The sequence below is a fragment of the Mauremys reevesii genome, linkage group 21 (genome assembly GCF_016161935.1).
Source record: "Mauremys reevesii isolate NIE-2019 linkage group 21, ASM1616193v1, whole genome shotgun sequence".
NCBI classification, from domain to species: domain Eukaryota; kingdom Metazoa; phylum Chordata; order Testudines; family Geoemydidae; genus Mauremys; species Mauremys reevesii.
In genome coordinates, this window is record NC_052643.1 from 20,718,893 (window position 1) to 20,742,925 (window position 24,033).

The 24,033-nt window shown below is 45.0% G+C and overlaps 1 protein-coding gene across 1 annotated transcript in view; it reads left to right on the plus strand.

Annotated features, from left to right (window-relative positions):
• The first annotated feature begins 535 nt into the window (after nucleotides 1-535).
• Nucleotides 536-24,033, plus strand: part of LOC120388039 (sushi domain-containing protein 2-like) — a 36,956-nt gene continuing 13,458 nt past the window's right edge. Inside the window, 8 exon segments of the mRNA XM_039509578.1 lie at nucleotides 536-944; nucleotides 6,494-6,610; nucleotides 10,077-10,281; nucleotides 12,210-12,322; nucleotides 12,912-13,079; nucleotides 13,328-13,502; nucleotides 19,175-19,376; nucleotides 23,300-23,385. Coding sequence (XP_039365512.1) covers nucleotides 6,544-6,610; nucleotides 10,077-10,281; nucleotides 12,210-12,322; nucleotides 12,912-13,079; nucleotides 13,328-13,502; nucleotides 19,175-19,376; nucleotides 23,300-23,385 — 1,016 coding nt within the window. The 5' untranslated portion in view covers nucleotides 536-944; nucleotides 6,494-6,543.

The following is a 24,033-nucleotide window of genomic DNA, read 5'->3' on the forward strand; positions in this document are numbered from 1 at the left end:
AACCCCAACCCTAAACCCTCACCCTCAGCCTCACCCCTAAGCCCTGACCCTGACCCAACCCCGACCCCACCCTCACCCTAAACCCACCCCCACCCTGACCCTAACCCGACCCTCACCCCTAACCCCCTAACCCTACCCCTAACCCTACCCTCGCCCTGACCAGTCAAATCTGACTGTCCAGTGATTCCAAAGGACGCTGACCTATAAAGGCAAAAATCTGCCTTTGCAGACTGGGCCAAGGGTTTGGCCCCGATCCTGCAAACACCGGCGCATACGAGCCAGCGGGTCGGGGGCCACACGCGGGCCCCTGCTGGAGCCTGCAAGGAAACCTCCAAGCGGGCGGGCGTGTGGCGAGGACCGCATCTCCCGCCGTGCCCCGCGGCCGCACGGTCACTGTTCTCCTCACGCCTCGCTCCAGCCCTGAGCGCCAATCTTCTCCCGGAGCGTCACAGCCGGCCATAGCCACGCCCACCCCCGCCCGCCGGAAGTTCTATTGAGCTGGTCCATGGGGTAATAGCGCCTGCCGGGCGCAGGGCCCATCTGGATCTGTGCTGAATGTCCCCGGGGGGGGGATCAGCAGTCCATGCAGGGGCCGCAGTCCTGCGTGCTACCCCCCCTCCAGCAATGTCTGTCTGCCCTAGCGACGTCTGGCACTTCGTCTGTGTCTGCCAGACCGTGAATAAAGCGTCTTTCCCAAAAACAAACAAACAAAAACAGTGACCGGAAATTAAGTCCCTGAGTGCGCGCTGGATATAGTGCCTCTCTGACTCCCCCCCGCCCCCGAGGTGTCCCGTGAACTGCGGGTGCAGCGGATGAGCGGGAGCAGCGCTGACCCAGACTGCCACAAACTCAGTCCCTTCAGAGGACCCATCATGCTAGTGGCAGGCTGAAAAGATACATGGACATTTACTGCTCTTTCTACAGTGCTGCATAGCTAATCTGAGGTGAGGTTGTGGCTCATTAATTACTCTGACTGCTAGCACTGGCAATAATGTGGACACAACCTCTGAAACTAAATCCCTGGGAAAAGACGGCTTTGCATCACTCCCTAGAAAGTGAAGGCGAAAAGGTGATAGTCTCCTGAGAGAGCCAGGTACACTACTCTACTGGAGTAGGTCACCCTAAGGGGAGGGGGGTGGACTGAGAAAGTTGCTTGGGAATGTTTTTATTCTCCAGATGATCCAGGGCCCGTTGTCCTGTCCCACACAGAACTAAATTTTAAAATACATATGAGCCACTGTGCAATAGTTCTTAATGAAAAGCGCTTTATAATTGCTGTCAGAATGGTTGTTTAAAACTTTGTTTAAAGGTTCTAGCTCTATTGTTGCTTTAGAAATTTTTTCTCTTTACTCCCAACACCTATTACTTTTGACTAGCAGGCAATTACAAACATGTAACACACAGTTTCACTATATCCTTCCAGGATCAGTACCTGGCAAAGACAAATCTAATGTCAGCATCCAGTCCCTTTCAGTACAAGTACTGCTAATTATTTGTCTGTTCATATAAAGGTATAAAACAAATGTGTATGTCATGTCCCTGTGACATACCCAGGGTACAATTCAGACTAATGAGTAGCTATGTCATCCCGTCCTCTAACCTGGGGTGCCCTTTACACTGCTTTATTGCTGTAGCCTCCAGGCTGGACCACTCACAAACAGCTTCCAGTATGTAAGTAATTCCCAGCTATGTCTGTGTGGGTACCACAGCCAGCCAGTAACACCTTGTTTCCTACTAACCTTGGTTATATTGCAGCATGACCTCAGCACACCCCCAGTCATAGATTTTCCTCCACAAATGTATGCCCTGTACTGCCCGGTCCTCGCCTGGACAGTACAAGCTTATATAAAATCCGTCATTTTATTAATAGAAATGATATGCACACATCTTGCTACCCCAAATGGAGTTTCCCAAACACTTCGATTTAAACACTCGATTAAACAATAAAACAAGTTTATTCATTATAAAGAGATAGATTTAGGTGAGTACAAGTAATGAGGTATAAAAGTCAGAAATGGTTACAAGAAAATAAAAAAAATGTAACTGGTGCCTAACTTAACAAACTATATCAAAGTCAAGCAAAGTTTCTCATTATATGCTTTCAGCATTTTCACTGCCCAAACTTCCTAGATTAGGACCCTTTCCCCAGTTCCATGTCTGCTTCCTTTGTTCTTTCTGGTGCTGTGAATCGATGGACAGAGAGATAAAGAGGAGGGGGGTGCCTTGTGGTGTTTGGCTTCATTTTTATAGTGTCAGTCCCCATCGTGGAAAACATTTCCAGCTGAAACTCAGGAGCTAGAGCATTTATAGGAAAGAATATTCCCTGCTGTTTTCCCTCATCTGTTGGAGCTTCTTTTTGTTTCCCTTCGTGCTTGGTGACTCTGACTGCTTAAATACAAATGAAGCAGAGCACACATTCCCTGACAGACATGTTTGCCAGCCTCAGTTTGGAACATGTGTCAAGATCTCCATACGGTGGAATCTTAACACTTCATATACAGTGTTGCTGCACATATTTTATCAGGACAGTATTGACCAGCAAATTATGAGTGTTCAGAAGATACTTTGTACAAAGATTATTACAACAGTGTGTAGGGTGTGGACGCGGGTATATTCTGTCACTGTCTGTGATCCTGAACTTGTGAACTTTAAACCAGGAAGTCTTAAGCCACAAAGGCAAGATTATTTGACAGAAAGCAGTCATTAAGGAGATACAATAACTTTTTAGTTATGTTGCTGATCAATTAGAGAATATGCTCGTTTAAAGTTGTGCAATGCTCCTTTATAACATTGTTTGGCAGTTGCCTGCTATGTCCACAGGCTGCAGAAAGAGCAGCCCGTTGAAGCTAGCTGGTGGGGGCTTGGAACCAGGATGGACCGACAGCCCCCCTTATCAGCTCCCCTAAGTTCCCTGTGTGGCATCAATGCCAGGCAGTTCAGCTGTCCCTCCCCCGCACTGCCAAGTGCTGCTCCTGCTCTCTGCCTTGGAGCTGCTCCTGGGAGCCTCCTGCTTGCTGTGTGGGGAAGAAGGGTGCTAATGTCAGGGTGTATCCCTCCCCCTGCTACTGCCCCCCCCCCTTCTGCTCATGTACCTCATCTCCACAGAGGAGCGGGGAGAGGGACACGATAGGGCTCAGGATGGAGGGAGCTTGCTGGCAGCAGCTGCTGTCTCAACTTGCTGATCTACTTAAAAAGGCAGTGTACTTAGAGTGGGGTCGGTGTACATGGTCTGTGTGTGTGTCTCTCTCACACTCACACTCACACACACGGTGTGTGCCTCTGTCTCTCTCTGCCATGCTGTGTCTCCTCCCTCCATGCTGCCTTGTAGAGGGTGAGGCTACATTAATAACGTGTTAACCCCTAGTTTATCATTTAGAAGCAAGGCATACCCTCCCTCTTCCACCCTTTGACTCCACCACCTCAACCAAGCTTCACAATCGTCATTGCTGTGTACAGTATTAAATTGTTTTGTTTAAAACGTGTGTGTGTGTGTGTGTGTTTAAAAAAAAAAAACTCTTTTGTCTGGCGAAATTTTTTTTCCTGCAACCTAACCCCCCTATTTACATTAATTCTTATGGGGAAACTGGATTCGCTTAACATCGTTTTGCTTAAAGTATCATTTTTCAAGAACGTAGAATCATAGAAGATTAAGGTTGGAAGAGACCTCAGGAGGTATCTAGTCCAACCCTCTGCTCAAAGCAGGACCAACACCAACTAAATCATCCCAGCCAGGGCTTTGTCAAGCTGGGCCTTAAAAACCTCTAAGGATGGAGATTCCACCACCTCCCTAGGTAACCCATTCCAGTGCTTCACCACCTTCCTAGTGAAATAGTGTTTCCTAATATCCAGCCTAGACCTCCCCCACTGCAACTTGAGACCATTGCTCCTTGTTCTGTTATCTGCCACCACTGAGAACAGCTGAGCTCCATCCTCTTTAGAACCCCCTTCAGGTACTTGAAGGCTGCTATCAAATCCCCCCTCAGTCTTCTCTTCTGCAGACTAAACAAGCCCAGTTCCCTCAGCCTCTCCTTGTAAGACGTGTCCGAGCTCCCTGATCATTTTCGTTGCCCTCCACTGAACTCTCTCCAATTTGTCTACATCCTTTCTGTAGTGGGGGGACCAAAACTGGATGCAGTAATCCAGATGTGGCCTCACTAATGCCAAATAGAGGGGAATAATCACTTCTCTTGATCTGCTGGACGTGCTCCTACTAATGCAGCCCAATATGCCGTTAGCCTTCTTGGCAACAAGGGAACACTGCTGACTCATATGCAGCTTCTCATTCACTGTAATCCCCAGGTCCTTTTCTGCAGAACTGCTGCTTAGCCAGTGGGTCCCCAGCCTGTAACGGTGCATGGGATTCTTCTGTTCTAAGTGCAGGACTCTGCACTTGTCCTTGTTAAACCTTATCAGATTTCTTTTGGCCCAATCCTCCAATTTGTCTAGGTCACTCTGGACCCTATCCCTATCCTTCAGAGTATCTACCTCCCCGCAGCTTAGTGTCATCCCGAACTTCCTGAAGGTGCAATCTATCCCATTGTTCAGATCATTAATAAAAACGTTGAACAAAACTGGCCCCAGGACCGACCCCTGGGGCACTCCGCTTGATACCAGCTGCCATCTAGACATCGAACCATTGATCATTACCCATTGAGCCCAACGATCTAGCCAGCTTTCTATCCACATTATAGTTCTTCATCCAGCCCATACTTTTTTAACTTGCTGGCAAGAATACTGTGGGAGACCATATCAAAAGCTTTGCTAAAGTCAAGATATATCGTGTCCACCGCTTTCCCCATATCCATTGAGCCAGTTCTCTTCACAGAAGGCAATCAGGTTGGTCAGGCATGACTTGCCCTTGGTGAATCCATGTTGACTGTTCCTGATCACCTTCCTCTCCTCCAAGTGCTTCAGAGTGGTTTCCTTGAGGACCTGCTCTATGATTTTTCCAGGGACTGAGGTGAGGCTGACAGGTCTGTAGTTCCCCGGTTTTTCCTTCTTCCCTTTTTTAAAGACGGGCACTATCTTTGCCTTTTTTCTGTCACCACGAGTTTTCAAAGATAATGGCCAATGGCTCTGCAATGACATCGCCAATTCCCTCAGCACCTTTGGATACATTAGATCTGGACCCATGGACTTGTGCATGTCCAGCTTTTCTAAATAGTCATTAACCTGTTCTTTCACCACTGAGAGTTGCTTGCCTCCTCCCCATACTGTGTTGCCCAGGACTGCAGTGTGGGAGCTGAACTTGTCTGTGAAGACTGAGACAAAAAAAGCATTGAGTACTTCAGCTTTTTCCACGTGATCTGTCACTAGGTTGCCTCCATCATTCATTGAGGGTCCCACACTTTCCCTGATCTTTTTCTTGTTGCTAACATACCTGTAGAAACCCTTCTTGTTACCCTTTACATCCCTTGCTAGCTGCAACTCCAATTGTGCTTTTGCCTTCCTGATTACACCCCTGCATGCTCAAGCAATATTTTTATATTCCTCCCTAGTCATCTGTCCAAGTTTCCACTACTTGTAAGCTTCCTTTTTGTGTTTAAGCTCACTGAAGATTTCTCTGTTAAGCCAAACCTGTCGCCTGCCATATTTGCTATTATTTCTGTGTATCGGGATGGTTTGTTTCTGCACCCTCAATAAGGCTTCTTTAAAATACAGCCAGCTCTCCTGGACTCCTTTCCCCCTAATGTTAGCCTCCCAGGGGTTCCTGCCCATCAGGTCCCTGAGGGAATCAAAGTCTGCTTTTCTGAAGTCCAGGGTCCATATTCTGCTGCTCTCCTTTCTTCCTTTTGCCAGGATCTTATGGTCACCCAGGTTGCCACCTACTTCTACTTCCCCTACCTATTCTTCCCTGTTTGTAAGCAGCAGGTCAAGAGAAGAACGGCCCCTAGTTTGTTCCTCCAGTAGTTGCACCAGGAAGTTGTCCCCAACACTCTCCAAATCTTCCTGGATTGTCTGTGCACTGCTGTATTGCTCTCCCAGCAGATGTCAGGGTGATTGAAGTCCCCCATTAGAACCAGGGCCTGTGATCTGGAAACTTCAGTTAATTGTCCAAAGAAAGCCTTGTCTACCTCTTCCTCCTGCTCTTGTGGTCTGTATAGCAGATGCCCACTACAACATCACCCTTGTTGCCCTTGCGTCTAAACTTAACCCAAAGACTCTCAACAGGCTTTTCTCCAGTTTTTCATACTGGAGCTCTGAGCAATCATACTGCTCTCTTACAGACAGTGCAACTCCTCCACCTTTCCTCCCCCGCCTGTCCTTAACTACAACATTAAGCAAGGAGTTACTGTACTGCAATAAGGGCATCTGCTGTGTTTGCATTTTTCATACTTTTCTGCTTGGACCTTGGTTATATGTAGGTGTGGCCTCTAGAAGGGAACATCACCAGCAGTCTGTCTTATCTCAGTTGTTTGCAAGGAACCTTTGAACTCTGAGGAAATCATTTTTTTCTGAAGAAGTGTTTCTGAAAAGACGTTCTGCCTTTCAGGAGAAAAAACAACCCCGGAATCAATAATTCCTGAGCATCTAGAGCAAAGCATGAAACTCATTGGCATCTGTTCCTCTTTCCTCATTCTTTTCTGCAGTATTGCTCATCAGAGGGAAGGTGAGTGTTTTTGGACACCTTTACTTTTTGTAAATAGGGGAGTTTTATAAATTTTTATAGAAGACGGTATTTGTATTTCTGCAAAGCCAGATGAATGATAAGCTAGTGGAAATGGTTTTTACTGTGAGGCAATTCCCTGATATTGTTTAACTTGCTAGTAACAACATACAATTACTTTAGCTTTCCATCTGGAGTTAGTATTTGGTTTCACTATTCTGAAAATTAATTTAAAGCTGCTATCCATAGACATGTCATCAAACATGTTATAGGGTCTGCATTCCAGAACAGGAAGTGACTTATGGCTGTCATACTCTTTTAGGGTGGGATTCACAAGGGAGACATAGGCACTATAGCACTCAGCATTGCAGGACCTAACTTTTAAGCACCCTTCTACCAAGTGGAATTTGCAATCTTGAGTTAGACACTTGGCTACTTATATAATGCAGGGGAGTGTTGGGCACCCAAGAATGAGATTCACAAAAATCTGCATACTGAGTATTGAACTGTCTAAGTTACCTGATAGAAATGCTGAGTTAAGTGCCTAACTCCAGCCTTGAAGAAGAGATTTATTTCCACTGTGAATCACTTGGGATTCACCGTGTGAACCTTCTCCTGGATTTAGGTGCCTCAACTAGATTTTTCTGTAGCCAAGAATAAAATGTATTAAGTATATTTAGGATATAGAGGTGAAATATAATAATTAGTGTTATAACATAGGACCTACAGGCCCCAGGCCTGTAAAATATTCAGTTTAGGCACACAAAGCCTTAGGCATGAAACAGGTTAGTGCAACTAGTTGACCAAAAGGTACCTGTACCGGTAAAGTGTAAAATTATAGTAAGTGATGATGATCTGGAAACTATGCAGCAATAGACTGGAAAATTTGCTGCTGTGTGCCAGTTAGTACTGTAAGATGCCCCATAGTAATAACCTCAAGTTGCTATGTTAGCTCATTGACATATATGTTAACGAGAGTAAGGGGAACTAAGAGAATAACCAATGAAAAGTGGGAAACCCCTAAATTAGTGGGGTGTGGAAGTATGGATAAGGAAAAAGGGGTTGGAACCCATATGCATATGTATGAGGCTTCATAGGTGTAAGCATAACTCAGGATATAAGGTGTTGCCTGGCAGATGCTAGGATGACAACCACTGATGATGATGACAATAAAGATGATGATGAGGAAGATAATTACCGACAGTCCATGGTCCCCCAGTAGGAAATGTGAGATGTGAGTGATGCTAGTCATAGAGCTAAACACTTGGTACTCTTTCACTTTATCTGCTGTTTATACTGCAGTGTTTGTGGGATTGTTTATCTGCTTAGTATCAGAGGGGTAGCCGTGTTAGTCTGGATCTGTAAAAGCAACAAAGAATCCTGTGGCACCTTATAGACTAACAGACATTCTGCAGCATAACGTCTGTTAGTCTATAAGGTGCCACAGGATTCTTTGTTGCTTTATCTGCTTAGTGGATGTGCTAATAAGGGGACTTGAGATAAATTGCAGTTGTTTTTCATGTGCCCTAGGGTCTCTAATTTTAGCAGTACTGATGATAATATTCCTGATGCTACAGTCCTCAAGAAACTGAACCCGTTATTGACCACTGTGCTCAAAGAGATTAATCAATATACCAATCTATTAAATAGGCTACAGTTCCTTTTTCAACAAAAAATGGAGGAGTTAGTGCCCCCTTATAACCTTTATACCAGTGTTCACCCAGCATGTGGGAGACTCAGATTTTAAATCCCCCATCTGCTTGATGTGGAACCGAGATTTGAACTTGGGTCTCCTACCTACCTGCAGCATGCCCTAACCACTGCACATTCTGGGTTGAGTCTGTATGAATCTCTCTATAAATAATTAAATATTCACTGGACCAGAAAGAGTGTGAGAATGTCTAAAGCCCAGTGATTAGGGCACTTGCCTGGGAGGTGGGAGACCCAGGTTTCAGTCCCCCTGCTCCTATGAATAGTTATATATTTATACACAGTGGAACAACTTCAACAGGAGTGATTGACAATGGCCCACCTCAAACTACCCCAGGGATGAGGGCACACTCCTGGGAGCGGGGAGATCATCTGCTACAGTTCAGGCAGAAGGAATATTTGACCAGTAGTGTCTCACATCCTGGGTGAGTGTTCTAACCACCAGGCTAAAGATTATAAGGGAGCACTATCTCCTTCAGATGTTTTGTTGGGGTTTGGACATGTCCTGAACTTGTCTACTGGATCAGGCTTAAAGACAAGATAGGTGGGGAATGCTTAGCTTGTGAGTCCCACAGGTGCATAATCTTTGGATTTTAGGAGCCAGATTAGTAGACGCTCAGCTGTTCCTAACCTTTACCCTGAGATAATCTTCATGGATTTGTGTTTTGTAGGTAGGCAAGAAGAACAGGCAGACTTTCATACTTTTCTCACCCATATAAACAGACAACAGGTGGTAGAAACTGCCATTGTCAAAACAGAGGAAGTGTGAGTGATGGGATAAGACATGAGGCTGAATAAATAGGAACCTCTCCAAAGGAAAACTGGAGCCACATTAGAATAACTCCACCTATCTATGCTAGAATCCCCAGCCTTATCAACACTACTTCATGATTAACAGTGTGAAAGATAGGTGGTAGATACAAAAGGTTCACCACAGGCTGAATTAATCACCAGAAGGAAATGGGGAAACAGCAGGAAGGACCACCTCTATCAGGAAAAGAGTTTTATGGAGAGAAGGTTGCCTGTACTGCTCAACTGGTGACACCTTTGTCCCGGTCTTGTCTGCTGGGCCAGCAGATTTTTCTTCCTACCCACCCTGCAAAAAGAGTTGAACTATAGAGATTTATTTTCTGAAGGAAGCAGGATGAACTGGAAGCAGGTGGTCTTCATCCCCTCCCCTCACCTTGCCCCCATCATTGGGGGATTAAAAGTGAGTCCTGCTCCTGCCCAATACTTTGAAAACTTTTTTTTTTAAACCAAACTAAATTTTAAAGGACAGATTGGGAAAGGAGGTGATTTTAAGACACTTTTAGAATCTGGGACTGGTTTTGACCTGCCATGGATCAGAGCAGATTACCTAGAGCTATGCTAGCTGCCTATAGTCCCCAAGGGACTGTTCTGGAAATTGGTAATCACAGAGCTGTAAGGATGCCAGCCACACCCAGTTTTCCCCAGCCACTCCTTATGCTAGGTGGGAGACAGGATGAGGTTTGGTGTAGAAATTCTATGCCACCAGGGGATTCTTCCAGGCAAGAGGAATCTACTAGTGGTCGATTATACTAGGTTTAAGTCTACTTTGTGCTCAGGATAAAACAGACTTCTTCACTAGAGTGTCAGGTCCTAAATCTAAATTATCTGCTAGTGTTCCTTTAGGTAAGGAACCTACTTATTGTTTTTCCAGGCTTTATTGTTTCTTATAGAGGGTCTGAAGCTGTGCAAAGTCATTCCAGTTTGTTTTTTGTTTTGTTTTTTTTAATAGGAGCCCAAGATTCTTGTTCACATCGATGCGGGGAGGAACTGGTTAACTGCTCATGCCAGAGGGCCTGCAAGTCCCTGGGGATTTGCTGTTCTGATTACAGTGAATTCTGTCTGCAGATCTCTCCGTCCTCAGGGTCCCTTATGGGAGGCAAGGACTTTGAGATTTTAAATGTGACTTTTAATGCCTCCTCTGTTGTGAGCTGCAGGTGAGCTGTGTGATTTTAGTTGTGATGCTACATGGGGCTGCACATATCTGAGGTTAGTAAGTGTTTCCAGCAGTGGGTAAGTGGAGTAGAACAGGACTCCTGTAGACAAGAGTGCAAATTTATTCCTGTTCTCGAAAACTGCCTGTATCTTCCTGATCTCTTGTCAGTGCATAGGCATGTCCATCCAAGAACTGGTCTGTTCTCTAAAAGTTCAGGAATACTCCAGAATTGTGTGTTCTCATAAGTAAACTGAATTTTGTGGGATTACTTTATTATAAAATCATGGGCCTTTTATTTATTCCTTGTGTGTGTATATATAGAAACAGCCAGTTTTGTGAATGGGAGTTCTGTTGGAGATTTGTATTTTGTATCTGGAAGCATTCTAAGGGCATCTGTTATCATGTATAAATAAATAGGAATTTTCCAGTGCAAGAATAGAAGCAATGGGACATGACCAAGAGTCCAGTTAGTACATCTTGCTGTGGCATGTGAGATAGGAGGTAGGATCCTCTTTCTTAGGGCCAGTGAAGATTATGCAGATGACATAGGTGATGTACTAATTATCCAGAGAAAGAGGATGCTACTAGCCCAACTCCACCTCATTGTGCATTGATGGTGGCTCTAGTATAGATTGTAAATCATCGATAGCTGGATAGTAGCAGGAGATGGCCGGTGCTAACTGAGCCCCTTCCACCCAGGGGCGGCTCCAGGGCCCAGCACGCCAAGTGTGTGCTTGGGGCGTCATGCCGCGGGGAGCGCTCTGCCGGTCGCCGGGAGGGCGGCAGGCGGCTCTGGTGGACCTCCCGCAGGCGTGCCTGCGGAGGGTCCGCTGCTCCCGCAGCTCCGGTGGTCCACCACAGCCGGGTGCCCTGGGGCCCCCCGGCGCCTCGTGCCGCCCTCCCGGCGACCGGCAGGCAGAGTGCCCCCAGCAGCATGCCGCCCTGCTTGGGGCGGTGAAATGTCTAGAGCCGCCCCTGCTTCCACCCTTGGGACTTTGGGAAATATAGGCCCAGGTGTAACCCTTCCTTTCCCAGCAGTGCTAAGAGTGGCTCATTTACAGCCTCGGGAATCATGATGATGTCAGCAATTCTGGAACTGCTACACTGCGGGAAATGTGTGTTTGTTGGGAGGACAGAATAGCACACCCACCAATGTTTTCAGAAGAAAACCCAGGAGATTTTATTTTGTATGAATGCACAAAATTTTATAAATGTCTGCATAAATTGAATTAGGTGGTGTTTAGACTGGGAATTTGCCCTATGGCGGCCAGTACAGTATAGCTATACTGGTATGAATTCTAATGTAGACAGGCAAAGCCATTATTTGTACCAGTGGAATGTGACCCAGTTCTAGGCAGAGGTAACCTCCACCAGAATAAACAGCAGCTTTGCCATTCTACAGTATCGGTTGCACCAGTGTAGTTAACCTCATACCCATCATCTGTGGGAGCTAAATGCATCGTTTATACTTTGGGGGTGAGGGGAGGTGAACTAATCATTTTGAGTAGAATAATAAATATTAAATGGTGAGCCCAGCATCACTCTGTGTATAAGGGAGGCTTGGAATAATGTGAAGGGAGCTCTAACGGGTATAGAATTAGCCAAGGAATTTGTTTAAATGATCAAAAATAAAGTTTATATAATTAAGAAATGTCAAGTTGTGCCATTCATAACCATTGTAACCATGTGATCTTATTGTCACTCTCATCCTCCTCCTCCCCATGCCCCCTATTGTTTGTTAGTCACTTGTCATCAAGTGACAAGTTGTTCGTGGCCATCACTGTAAAGTATGAGGCTAAAACTGCTAAACGGGAAAGACGGAGGACTTACAATGGACTACTGGCTATCTGTTTGCTTAATGAAACCCAAATAAGGCACAGAGTATCTTCCTTCAATAGCCACACTAGACTATATTCTCAATATTAACAGGTTCAAGCAGGAAATTGAAACCAGTGGTTATGTTGCTGAAGATGGAAGAGCCCACTGCATCTCCCCTTTGCTGTATGAGAGTGGCCTCATCCCCCTTGAGATTTCCAGGGACGGTGGGCTCACATTTCCTCACTCTGCAACTTGGTTATCAGGTTATCAGTCTATCTGTTGTTTACATGTCCTTTCCCATAGTCATCAGATCATAGCCTCACGTTGGATAACCCTTCTCCTCTGGACACTTCTGTTCTTTCCGTGTGGGCCGTGATATTAGCTGGTCTCGGAAAAGTTGCTTTCACCAATCCTTGTACTTTATATTTTGAGAAAAGAGGCTTTCCCTACTCTCATAAATTGCTGAGGCTGTTCCACAATTTCATGTTGCTGATATCAGATATTATGGGCTAAAAGCATAGCTTAGCTAAAGGTTGTTCCCTTTTGGCTTTCATGGGAGAGTTGCTACCTATGTAGCACAATGGTCTTATTTGTGTTGGTCTGGTAATGTGTAGGGCATGCATCTGAGACAAACTTAGCAAGCCCTGGCATGCTGACCAAGGTGTAAGTGGCTCTTTTTATATAGTTACTCTATTTATAAAGATTCATGCTAGAAATAGTGCCAACCCCTTAATTATAATAAAACCACTTTTCCAGTGTTATAGAAAGCAAATGAGTAGTTAACACATGATCATCTTCTGTTCCATAATGCAGTACATCACAGCAAAGTGTCAGCTGCAGAAAAAAGCACACTAGTGAATGCCACAAAGTGGCAGTACTATGGCACACCCAACACTGGAGGAAATTTGACTGTCACATGGATGCACCAGACATTTCCAGCTAGATGTATCAATATAGAAGTCTGGGGATACCAAGAAACAGGTAAATCAGGAATCTGTATGTATTGTGTAAGGAGAGGCATTATCTTATTCAGAGTTTATACAGTGCCTAGCACAATGTGGTCCTGATCTTGATTGGAGCCTGCAAAAGCTACCATAATATAAATAATTTATAATATTATTGATAACTGTTATTCTGCATTTAAACACACGTGAAAGAGTGTAATTGCCATTGTGTGGTCAAGAGCTCTTTATCACCTTGCAAAAGGGGTTTCTTCCTTCCTTCAATAGGTGAGAGTTACTCAGAGAATTGGATGGCTGAATGGAAATATCTTTACACCCTGGGAAAGGAAGAACCCAATAGTGGAACATTTACTTTCATTCCTGTACCTGCTAAAGCAGATTACAATACCTGGGACATTGGGGCTTTGAGAATCAGTCCAAGCAACTATTCTGACGGGCAGAGGCAAGTAACTGGTAGATAACATGGAAGCATTTGTTTATAATGGAAACATCAGTCCTGGCTGCATACATAAGACTGACTTTTCTTTCGCACTTAGAATAGGGATTCAGTGTTTTTTGTTTTGTATTAAAAAAAAAAAATCCAGCATATCCTTCTCCAAATTACATTACTTACTCTTTGGGCACAGAGTGTATTTTCAGAGAATTTACAAGTAAGTAAGTTACTTGGTTTGAGTGAAAATTAATTACAAATTTAATCCTGAAGAAACTTCTTATCTGTGTAAAGTCTTTTTTTGGTCACAAATGATATTACCAATGGAATAATACCAACACTTCAGACTTTTCATATAGGTTAAAATTAATTGGAATCTTGTGCATAGGCTATATATGAAGAAATTAGGTTGTAATTAAACTAAATCAGTTGTATCTAATTGTTATGATTATATAGGCTACAGACAAGCTTGGGTAACTTAATTGAGGACATTGTGACATCGGGTAACTGATTATCACCCATCCTTTATGGCTAATTTGCATGCAACACTGCTTTTGCTTATAATGAGTTAGCAGTATGAGGGACACAAAACATGTTACGATCATTTCCCACTGGGGATGCTATTGATTTGCCATTTTGTAGCCCAGTCACTCAGTTTTGTGAGATCCTTTTGTAACTTCTTGCAGTCTGTTTTGCACTTAACTGTCTAGAGTAATTTTGTATCGTCTGCAAATTTTGCCACCTCAATGCTTACCCCTTTTTCCAGATCATTTATGAATATGTTGAACAGCACTAATCCCAGGACAGATCCCTGGGGGGCACCGCTAATTACCTCTCTCCATTCTGAAAACTGACTATTTATTCCTACCCTCTCGTCTTATGCTTGAATACCAAATAACAGATCAGGCGTTCTCATTGGTAGATGACTTGACGTCAACTGGTTTGGGCATAAGTGCTTGAAAAGCTCTCCGTGGCACTGCTGCCTGGGCTTCACTGCGTACTAAGCCATGGCCCTGCTTGGAGGAACTGAAGAACAAGTGTTGGAGGAGTCCTTAAAGCACAGAGACATTGGGATTCATGCACTGGGCTCTCCCTGGCCCCTTTGCATAGTGGTAGACTCACTAATACAACCCTCTAGTTCAGCTGCAGATTGAGGAACTGATTAACCTATATGCTTCAGTTGCTTTGCCTTGCTCTGGCAACAAAAGCAGCTGTTAACTCTGTTTACCTGTCTGGTTTGCTCTGGTCACATTGCCCTACCTTGCTGTGCCAGTGATTCTTCTCTAGATAGACAAAATCTAGATGGTTCTCTATTCAAAGTGAAGCACTGTAGACCACAGACTGGTCCTAATCAAGAGAATAGAATATCGGGGGAGAGGTTGTCTGGCAATAGTTACCTGGCAGGGGTCTGATCATGTGATGCGGCTGATCAGGGAGTGACCTGAGAAAGGAGTTTGGAGATTACAAAAGCGAGGGGCTTGGAGCTATGAGAGGGAGAAGAATCCAGAGATTCTATGTTCTGAATGAAAGTCTATTCCTGGGGGAATTCTGTGCCACTGCGTGCATGCATAATTAATGAGCCATGCATATTTTTAATTTTTTGCACAGAAAAATGGCTGCTGCTGAAAAGTTGCTGTGGCGATAGAACACAGCAACAGCTCCCAGCCAGCTAGTGAAGAGAAAGAACCTGCCTTCTTCACAGTGCCTGTCGGGCCAGGTCAGCAGACAGGGCTTCTGGGGAGACAGACAGCATGGGGGTGCTGCGGGGTCAGACTGGCTTATAAGGGCTAGTGAGGGAGGACAGACTGGGGCAGGGGCTGAATGATAATGTAGGCGCGGGGCCACATGTTGACAGGGGTGGGGGTGCAGAGCTGCAGGGGAGTGGCTGAGTGGGGGCACAGAGACGCATGGGAATGGAGTGCAGGGCCACAGAGGGATTGGGGTTGGCTGAGTGGGGGCACAGAGACAGATGGGGCCAGGAGGCAGGGTGCAGGGCCACACAGGGACGGGGTGGCTCAGTGGGGGCACAGAGACACATGGGGATGGGGGAGGGGGTGCAGAGCCACATGGGGATAGGGGGAGTGGAGTCTAAGTTGTGGGTGGAGGGACACATGTGCCTGACTAAATGGGAGAGGCTAGGGGTCAGCCAGGGTCTGCATGGGGGAAACTCCGTATCAATCCGCATCCCCAACCCCACCAAAAAACCTGTTCTATACTTTTCCCACCCATACCCAACAATCATAGAATCAGAATATCAGGGTCAGAAGGGATTTCAGGAGGTCATCTAGTCCAACCCCCTTCTCAAAGCAGGAACAATTCCCAACTAAATCGTCCCAGCCAGGGCTTTGTCAAGCCTGACCTTAAAAATCTCAAAGGAGGGAGATTCAACCACCTCCCTAGGTAACCCATTCCAGTGCTTCACCACCCTCTTAGTGAGAAAGTTTTCCCTAATATCCAACCTAAACCTCCCACTCTGCAACTTGAGACCATTACTCCTTGTTCTGTCATCTTCTACCACTGAGAACACTCTAGATCCATCCTCTTTGGAACCCCCTTTCAGGTAGTTGAAAGTAGCTATCAAATCCCCCCTCATTCTTCTCTTCTGCAGGCTAAACAATCCCAGTTCCCTCAGCCTCTCCTCATAAGTCATGTGCTCCAGCCCCCTAATCATTTTTGTGGCCCTCCGCTGGACTCTCTCCAATTTATCCACATCCTTCTTCTAGTGTGGGGCCCAAAACTGGACACAGTACTCCAAATGAGGCCTCACCAGTGCTGAATAGAGGGGAATGATCACGTCCCTCGATCTGCTGGAAATGCCCCTACTTATACAACCCAAAATGCCATTAGCCTTCTTGGCAACAAGGGCACACTGTTGACTCATATTCAGCTTTTCATCCACCATAACCCCTAGGTCCCTTTCTGCAGAACTGCTGCCCAGCCATTCGGTCCCTAGACTATAGCAGTGCATGGGATTCTTCCGTCCTAAATGCAGGACTCTGCACTTGTCCTTGTTGAACCTCATCATATTTCTTTTGGCCCAATCCTCTAATTTGTCTAGGGCCTTCTGTATCCTATCCCTACCCTCCAGCGTATCAACCATTCCTCCCAGTTTAGTGTCATCTGCAAACTTGCTAAGGGTGCAGTCCACACTATCCTCCAGATCGTTAATGAAGATATTGAACAAAACCAGCCCCAGCACCGACCCTTGGGGCACTCCACTTGATACCGGCTGCCAACTAGACATGGAACCATTGATCACTACCCGTTGAGCCCGACCATCTAGCCAGTTTTCTATCCACCTTACCGTCCATTCATCCAGCCCATACTTATTTAACTTGCTGGCAAGAATACTGTGGGAGACTGTATCAAAAGTTTTGCTAAAGTCCAGAAATAGCACATCCACTGGTTTCCCCTCATCCACAGAGCTGGTTATCTCATCATAGAAGGCAATTAGGTTAGTCAGGCATGACTTGTCCTTGGTGAATCCATGCTGACTGTTCCTGATCACTTTCCCCTCCTTTAAGTGGTTCAGAATTGATTCCTTGAGGACCTGTTCCATGATTTTTCCAGGGACTGAGGTCAGACTGACTGGCCTGTAGTTCCCTGGATCTTCCTTCTTCCCTTTTTTAAAGATGGGCACTACATTAGCTTTTTTCCAGTCATCCGGGACCTCCCCCGATCGCCATGATTTTTCAAAGATAATGGCCAATGGCTCTGCAATCTCATTGGCCAACTCCTTTAGCACCCTCGGATGCAGCGCATCCAGCCCCATGGACTTGTGCTCGTCCAGCTTTTCTAAATAGTCCCGAACTACTACTTTCTCCACAGAGAGCTGGTCACCTCCTCCCCATACCATGCTGCAGAGTGCAGCTGTCTGGGAGCTGACCTTGTCTGTGAAGACAGAGGCAAAAAAAGCATTGAGTACACTAGCTTTCTCCACATCCTCTGTCACTAGGTTCCCTCCCTCATTCAGCAAGGGGCCCACACTTTCCTTGACTTTCTTCTTGTTGCTAACATACCTGAAGAAACCCTTCTTGTTACTCCTAACATCTCCAGCTAGCTGCAACTCCAAGTGTGATTTGGCCTTCCTAATTTCACTCCTGCATGCCTGAGCAATACTTTTATACTCCTCCCTGGTTATTTGTCCAATCTTCCACTTCTTGTAAGCTGTTTTTTGTGTTTAAGACGAGCAAGGATTTTACTGTTAAGCCAAGCTGGTCGCCTGCCATATTTACTTTTCTTCCTACACATGGGGATGGTTTGTTCCTGCAACCTCAATAAGGTTTCTTTGAAATACAGCCAGCTTTCCTCGACTCCTTTCCCTGTCATGTTATTCTCCCAGGGGACCTTGCCCATCAGTTCCCTGAGGGAGTCGAAGTCTGCTTTTCTGAAGTCCAGGGTCTCTGTTCTACTGCTTTCCTTTTTTCCTTGTGTCAGGATCCTGAACTCGACCATCTCATGGTCACTGCCTCCCAGGTTCCCATCCACTATTGCTTCCTCTACTATTTCTTCCCTGTTTGTGAGCAACAGGTCAAGAAGAGCTTTTCCCCTAGTTGGTTCCTCCATCACTTGCACCAGGAAATTGTCCCCTACACTTTCCATAAACTTCCTGGATTGTAGCTTAAATGAATTATTACTCAGAGTTTGGTATTAATATGCCTAGTAAGGAATCTATTTGTCAAAAAACATTTTTCTGAATCTTTTTTGTTGTCTGTATTGTTACAGACATACTTGCTGACAGGTATTTTTAAATAAATGACCAAAAATAATTTAAACTGGTGTGATTATATTGTTATTTTGACAAATAAAATATGCAGAATTTGAAAATATTATGTGCAGAATTTTTAATTTTTTGGTGCAGAATTCCCTCAGAAGTCAGTCATATGCAGCAGGGAGAGGAAGGATCCTGGATGGCTTTGGCCTATGCCAAAAGAACTCTCCAGAATGATGAGGAAATTGAGACAGGGAAAATGGATATAGATGTTTATGTTGTTGAGATCTCCATGCTTTGTGTCTTAAGTAAAGAGTAATGGTATTTTAGAATCTTGTGCAAAGTCTGTCTATGTGTCTCTTTGCTTTCACTGTTGCATATTGCTGAAGAGTTAAACTGCATACCAGAAGGCTCATGCCTTTGATGGGATTCTGGGAGATCTGCAAGAGCTGCTGGGGAGGATTGTGGGAGATGGCACTAGTTTCAGAGCCTAGACTATTGGACAGCAGTGTTCCCACTGCCAAGAGGATTTTTAGATGTCAGGTTTGTACCTGGAGACCATGCCTAGAAGCCCAAAGCCAGGGACAGTACTTAAATTCTTCCCAGACCCAGCATTCTGTGGGCACTTGGGGTTAATTAAGTATTTGGATTCCGTCACAGTAATCTGCTGAGTATTCAATAGGGGGTGGTCAACCAGATCTGTTTCGGGGACCACAAATTCTAAAATGCCTTAATCCTAATCGAATGGTTATTGCATGATGTCACTATAGGTTTGAGGTGGGAAATCTATAGGTAACAGTAGCTCTTACACTACAGGAAATAGTGAAGCTACTATTATCAAACGAAAACCTTTAGGTTGTAAAGTTTTCATAATTATAGTTTTGATGGTATAGTTAGGTAATTTGGCATTCAGTAAATAAAACAAAATAATACTTCCTCTGTTGGTCTAAGTTTTTTCTTTTTTCTTTTTTAGCAATGTTCCATCAATCTGGAGCCCAGTGCATGCACTGGCCTGGCACCTTGAAGAAGACTTCAGGAAACACTCAGCTGCCTGGGCAACAGCCAAGTGCTTGGAATGGGACAGGAGGGAGGAGAAACTTCCTGACTTCCTGGAAGAAATTATGGATTGCCCCTGCACCTTGGCACAAGCCAGAGCTGACACTGGCAGGTTCCATGTAAGTTAGTACTATCTGTACTGTGGAGCCAGATGGGCTATTATAGTTTATTAGATCGACCTAGAGGTTTAGGAACCTGTATAGAAATTTTTTTTTGAAGTGACATAATAAATTTACCTGCCCAAATTCTGCCTCCCTAGTCTCTTTGCCTAGCCATTCCCAGTTCCCCCGTCCAGGCTCTTGTCTCTCTCTCCCCTGCTCTACCTTTCTGCACAGGCTCCCAGGCTTCTTATCCAATCAGTCTCCCCCAGTCCCATTTCTACCCTCACATCAACTCCTTTTTAGATATCTCTCCTCCCCTCTCCCCCCTGACTGGTTCCTAGTCCCTGTCGCCTTGTCCCACTAGTCTCAGGCTCCCCTCTCTTTCTAGACCTTGGTCACTGTCTCCTTGATTAACAAGTCCCAGTGTTCTATCCTCAGATCTAGTCTCATTAGACTCCTTGTCCCAATCTACTCCTTTCCCTCCCACTGGTATGAATTTTGTTCCCTCTCTATTTAAATGAGATGGCTTCCTCCTCCATGCTGCCTGGGTGCCAACGGGGGGGGGCGGGGAGCACTGAGAGCAGAAGGTCCTTGCTCTCAGTTTCAGTGCCTGGCCCCACCTTAGTCCAGAGCAGCTGGCAGCAGCAATTACAGAGTGAGTCTTTCTGAACCCCTGTAGCCCTATACTGGAGCATGCTCAGTCACCTGTAGAGCTGTCACACATGTAGTTCGGTCACATACCGATTATATGAGGGGATAGAGCACTGAGAGCCAAGAGGCTGGAGACTGTAAAATGGAATCTGGATATTTTAGCTGTTAACATAGAAGTCTCTACTGAGTAGTGTGAACTGTTTTATTGCAAAGGCTTATAACTTGGCCACATTTGGGCAGCTTTTCAGGCGATAGCAAAAGGTACATCTGACACCAAAGCCTCTCCCTGACAGATTTCTAGTTTCTGCTCCAAGGCATGTGTGGGCACTAGAGAATTTAAAAGAAAAGGTCTCAAGCACTTTTAATGTGGGCAAAACACCATATTTCCCCCAGCCACATTATCAGAAATGGCTGAACCAAAATGGCTGAAATTTTAAAAATATCCGCATATGCCAGACACATAGCATGGGAATTTTCAGCCCAAACAGTTTCTCAAAGTTATAAGCAACTGAAAACAAGGTATTATAATAGGCAGTGATGGGCAACCAACCATAAGAGGCTCCAACCAGCCCCTCCTATAATAAAAACAAAGATGGCCTGTAAAGATTTATTTTATGCCCTTTTTTTGTTTTATAAGGGCTAAAGAAGGCCTGAAAGATTTTGTTTAAAAATATTGTTTCAGTATTGGGATTTTTGTCTTGATTGATGGTATTTCAAAGGGTGCTGGAGATCCCCTCATGCAGTTCAGTGCTGCCAGAGTCTCTGCCTTCCACTCACTGTTCTCACAGGGGGGGGCAAAGAGCCCAGCAGCTGATCACAACTCTGCTCTCTCCTCCCCCACCCCTCCTGTAAGTAACAGAGATAGGATGGCGACCCTACTGCTGCTGCTCCTCCTGCCTTGAGCAGCTAGCCTGGGCGGGGACAGGCAGATTTTGGAGTGAGCGCTCTTGCAGCATGGGGGCAAAATCACCTTACCCAATAAATTTGGTAGAATGAGCAACATTATTTGTTTCTCTCTCTCTCTCTCTCTCTCTCTCTCTCTCACACACACACACACACACACACACACACACACACACACACACACACACACACACACACACACACACACACACACACACACACACACACACACACACACACACACACACACACACACACACACACACACACACACGATGGGGGAGTTCGAAACTCAAAAGGCATACTAAAAAACACTATCTCGTAAAAAATAAATCTCATGATTCTGGGGTCCAAGTCATGGGTTTTGGTCTCTTGAGGGTTGTCAGTATTGTTTCAGTTTGGTGAATGTCAAATCTTTGCTCACCTGATTGAGCTGGAGGACCTCCTGAGGTCTCAAACTCTATTGTGAACTTTCACACCTAATTGAAAAGGTGATGTTGAATCCAGTGGAAAAAAACAATAACAATTTGATTTAAAAAAACCTTCCCCTCTCACTTGCTAAACCTTTTGTTCTCTTGTGATACCATAATTTTACTAATTCTTTAGTTGCCTTAGTCTTCCAGAGTATACAAGATCTGAATTTCTAATGAAAAACATGCCACGCATACACACCTAGCTAATAAAAGGTTTCAGATCTTCTCTGTAAATCCTAAAACAACCAAAAAAGGGCACAACCATTTTTTTTTTGGTCAGAGCATCCTTAAGCACATACAACTGTAAACATTTAACTTCCTCAAATTTTGTCCCTATGGGTGCTCCAGTTCAGGTATGCATGTGCCCCATGCACTTTTGATCAGAGATTTTTGGTATCAGTGCCCATTCAGCCCATGCGTGCGCTTCAGACATCCCCGTACCGAGGCTATACAGAACAGTATGGGTAAATCTCCCTCAGTTCCTTCTCAGCTACCCTGGGGCCGGGCCAGGCTGCATCCGGGGCCGTATCTGGGGCCAGGCCGCATCCGGGTCCAGGGCCAGGTCTGGGGCCGCCTGGTACTGAGAAGGCTGCCGTGCAGCTGCGCAGTTTACAGGAACTTAGCTCCCAGCCTTAAATAGGATTTATATATGACAGGAATACTTGGTTTCCCAGTTTGATCCCCACCCCTACTAGTGGAAAAATACCAGTAGTCCAAGATGGAGTCCAGTACCAGGTGACATGATCACATGACCCTGCAGTGTCAAAGCAGCCATAAGGCCTCAGGAAGACTTCCCAGGAAGGTAGGAGATTAGCATCTTCCAAGTCCTATTGTTATACCTAATGGCCCATTGACTAACCAGCCAGACTGATTGCATTTTGCCTGGTGGGTGTTCCCCAGGTGCACACTCTCTTGTAGTTGTCACATAGTCAATAATCCTAACTTTAGGTACATATAAATAAAATAATCATATTCAGTAATTCATAGTCTTTCCAATGATATCTCAGATGACCTATCTTGCATAAACCACATCTTAGTTATACCAAATAATATATTATAACAATATTTCTATGAAGAATATGGGGCGTAGTGTCGTAGTAGATCTTTGGGTATAATATCTCATTCTGAATCTGCCAACATCCAGCCTCCTTCTAGAGTGTTAGCCCAGTCTGCAAGATCTCAGTCTACCTCTCTGGCATTATTCAAGGATTTCCAGTTTTTGAAATTTGCAGAGCTGCAACCTGGACTTCAACACACATTTTCTCCAAAGTATGGTTTGGTTCTTTGAGATGTGTGTCCCAATGGTGCTCCACTACCCGCCCTTCTCCTCTGCTTTGGAGTTTCCTTTCATGGAATTTTGTGGTAGAGAAGGAACTGAGGGTGTTTTGCCTGTGTAGCTCGATATAGCCTCAGTGCGGGTATGAGGTTGTCTGGAGTACAACTGTGGGCCAAATGGGCACTGCTACTGAAAATCTCTGATCAAAGGTGCATGCGCACCTGATGTGGAGCACCCATAGGGAGAGACAGCTCGAAGAACTATAATTACTGCACAAGGAGAATAACTGCTCCTTCTGGCTCTTGCAAATTACTTTATTTCAAAACCAATATTTTAAATTGTACTGTGCTTGAGTGTATGCAGACATCAATATATGAAATTGTGACTTAGTAAAGTGTCATCTTTTGGAGGGGGGTGGGGTCACATTTTTGTCTGCTTGTCATTTAAACGCGATTTATCCTAGCTGTTTGAACCTTTAGGAGAAATTGGTCATGTAAAAATCATGTTAATGGCTTGTTCTAATGAAAAGTTAGCCTTAACTATCAAGTTGTAGCCAGCACATCCCAAAAAGACACAGACGAAACAAAGCAAAGGAGAAAACAGGAATTCCAGGAAATATGAACATTTGTCTCTTTCAGACTGATTATGGGTGTGATATTGAAAAAGGGAGTGTGTGCACTTACCATCCTGGAGCTGTGCACTGCGTAAGGGCCATTCAGGCCAGGTAAATACTTGCTTTTTTATTAAGTATTCAAAGGAGCATTATCAGACTGTTTAGATCCCCAAATTTGACTTGCCTTTAATTTGTTATAATTCATTGTGAAAATTCTCTGGACTCTGCATGTCTATTTTTAGTGCGTAGCATGAGCCTGAGTCTGTTGACCCAGACTCTGAGACTCACTGCCACTTGCTGTGTAGAGGTACACTAGAGGGTACATTCTTTCCTTAAACAGGATCTTTTGCCTCTCAAGTGAATGCCCTAAGCAGTGAACTGTGGAGTTGTTCTCACTATTTCTGGCCCAATTAATATTTAATTAGTTAAGTGGAATAGCTTCAATGAGATTGAGAGGGACCTACATACTCCATACTCCAGTGGTTAGGGCAATCACCTGACAGATAGGAGACACCTGTTCTCATTCTTTCTCACGCAGAGCAGGGAAATTGAACAGAGGTCTCCCACATCCTGGGTGAGTCCCCGTAACTAGTGGGCTAAAGGTTATAAGGGAGGCCACTCCCAGCCCCTGCTCGCTGTTTTGTGGGATTAGGTATGCTCAGAATAAGTTTACCAGATCAGGTCCCACAAGCAAAATGGCACTCTCCTGCTTATCTCTACCTGGTTTTAAGATTGTCCTGGGTCTTCAGTGTGAGATAG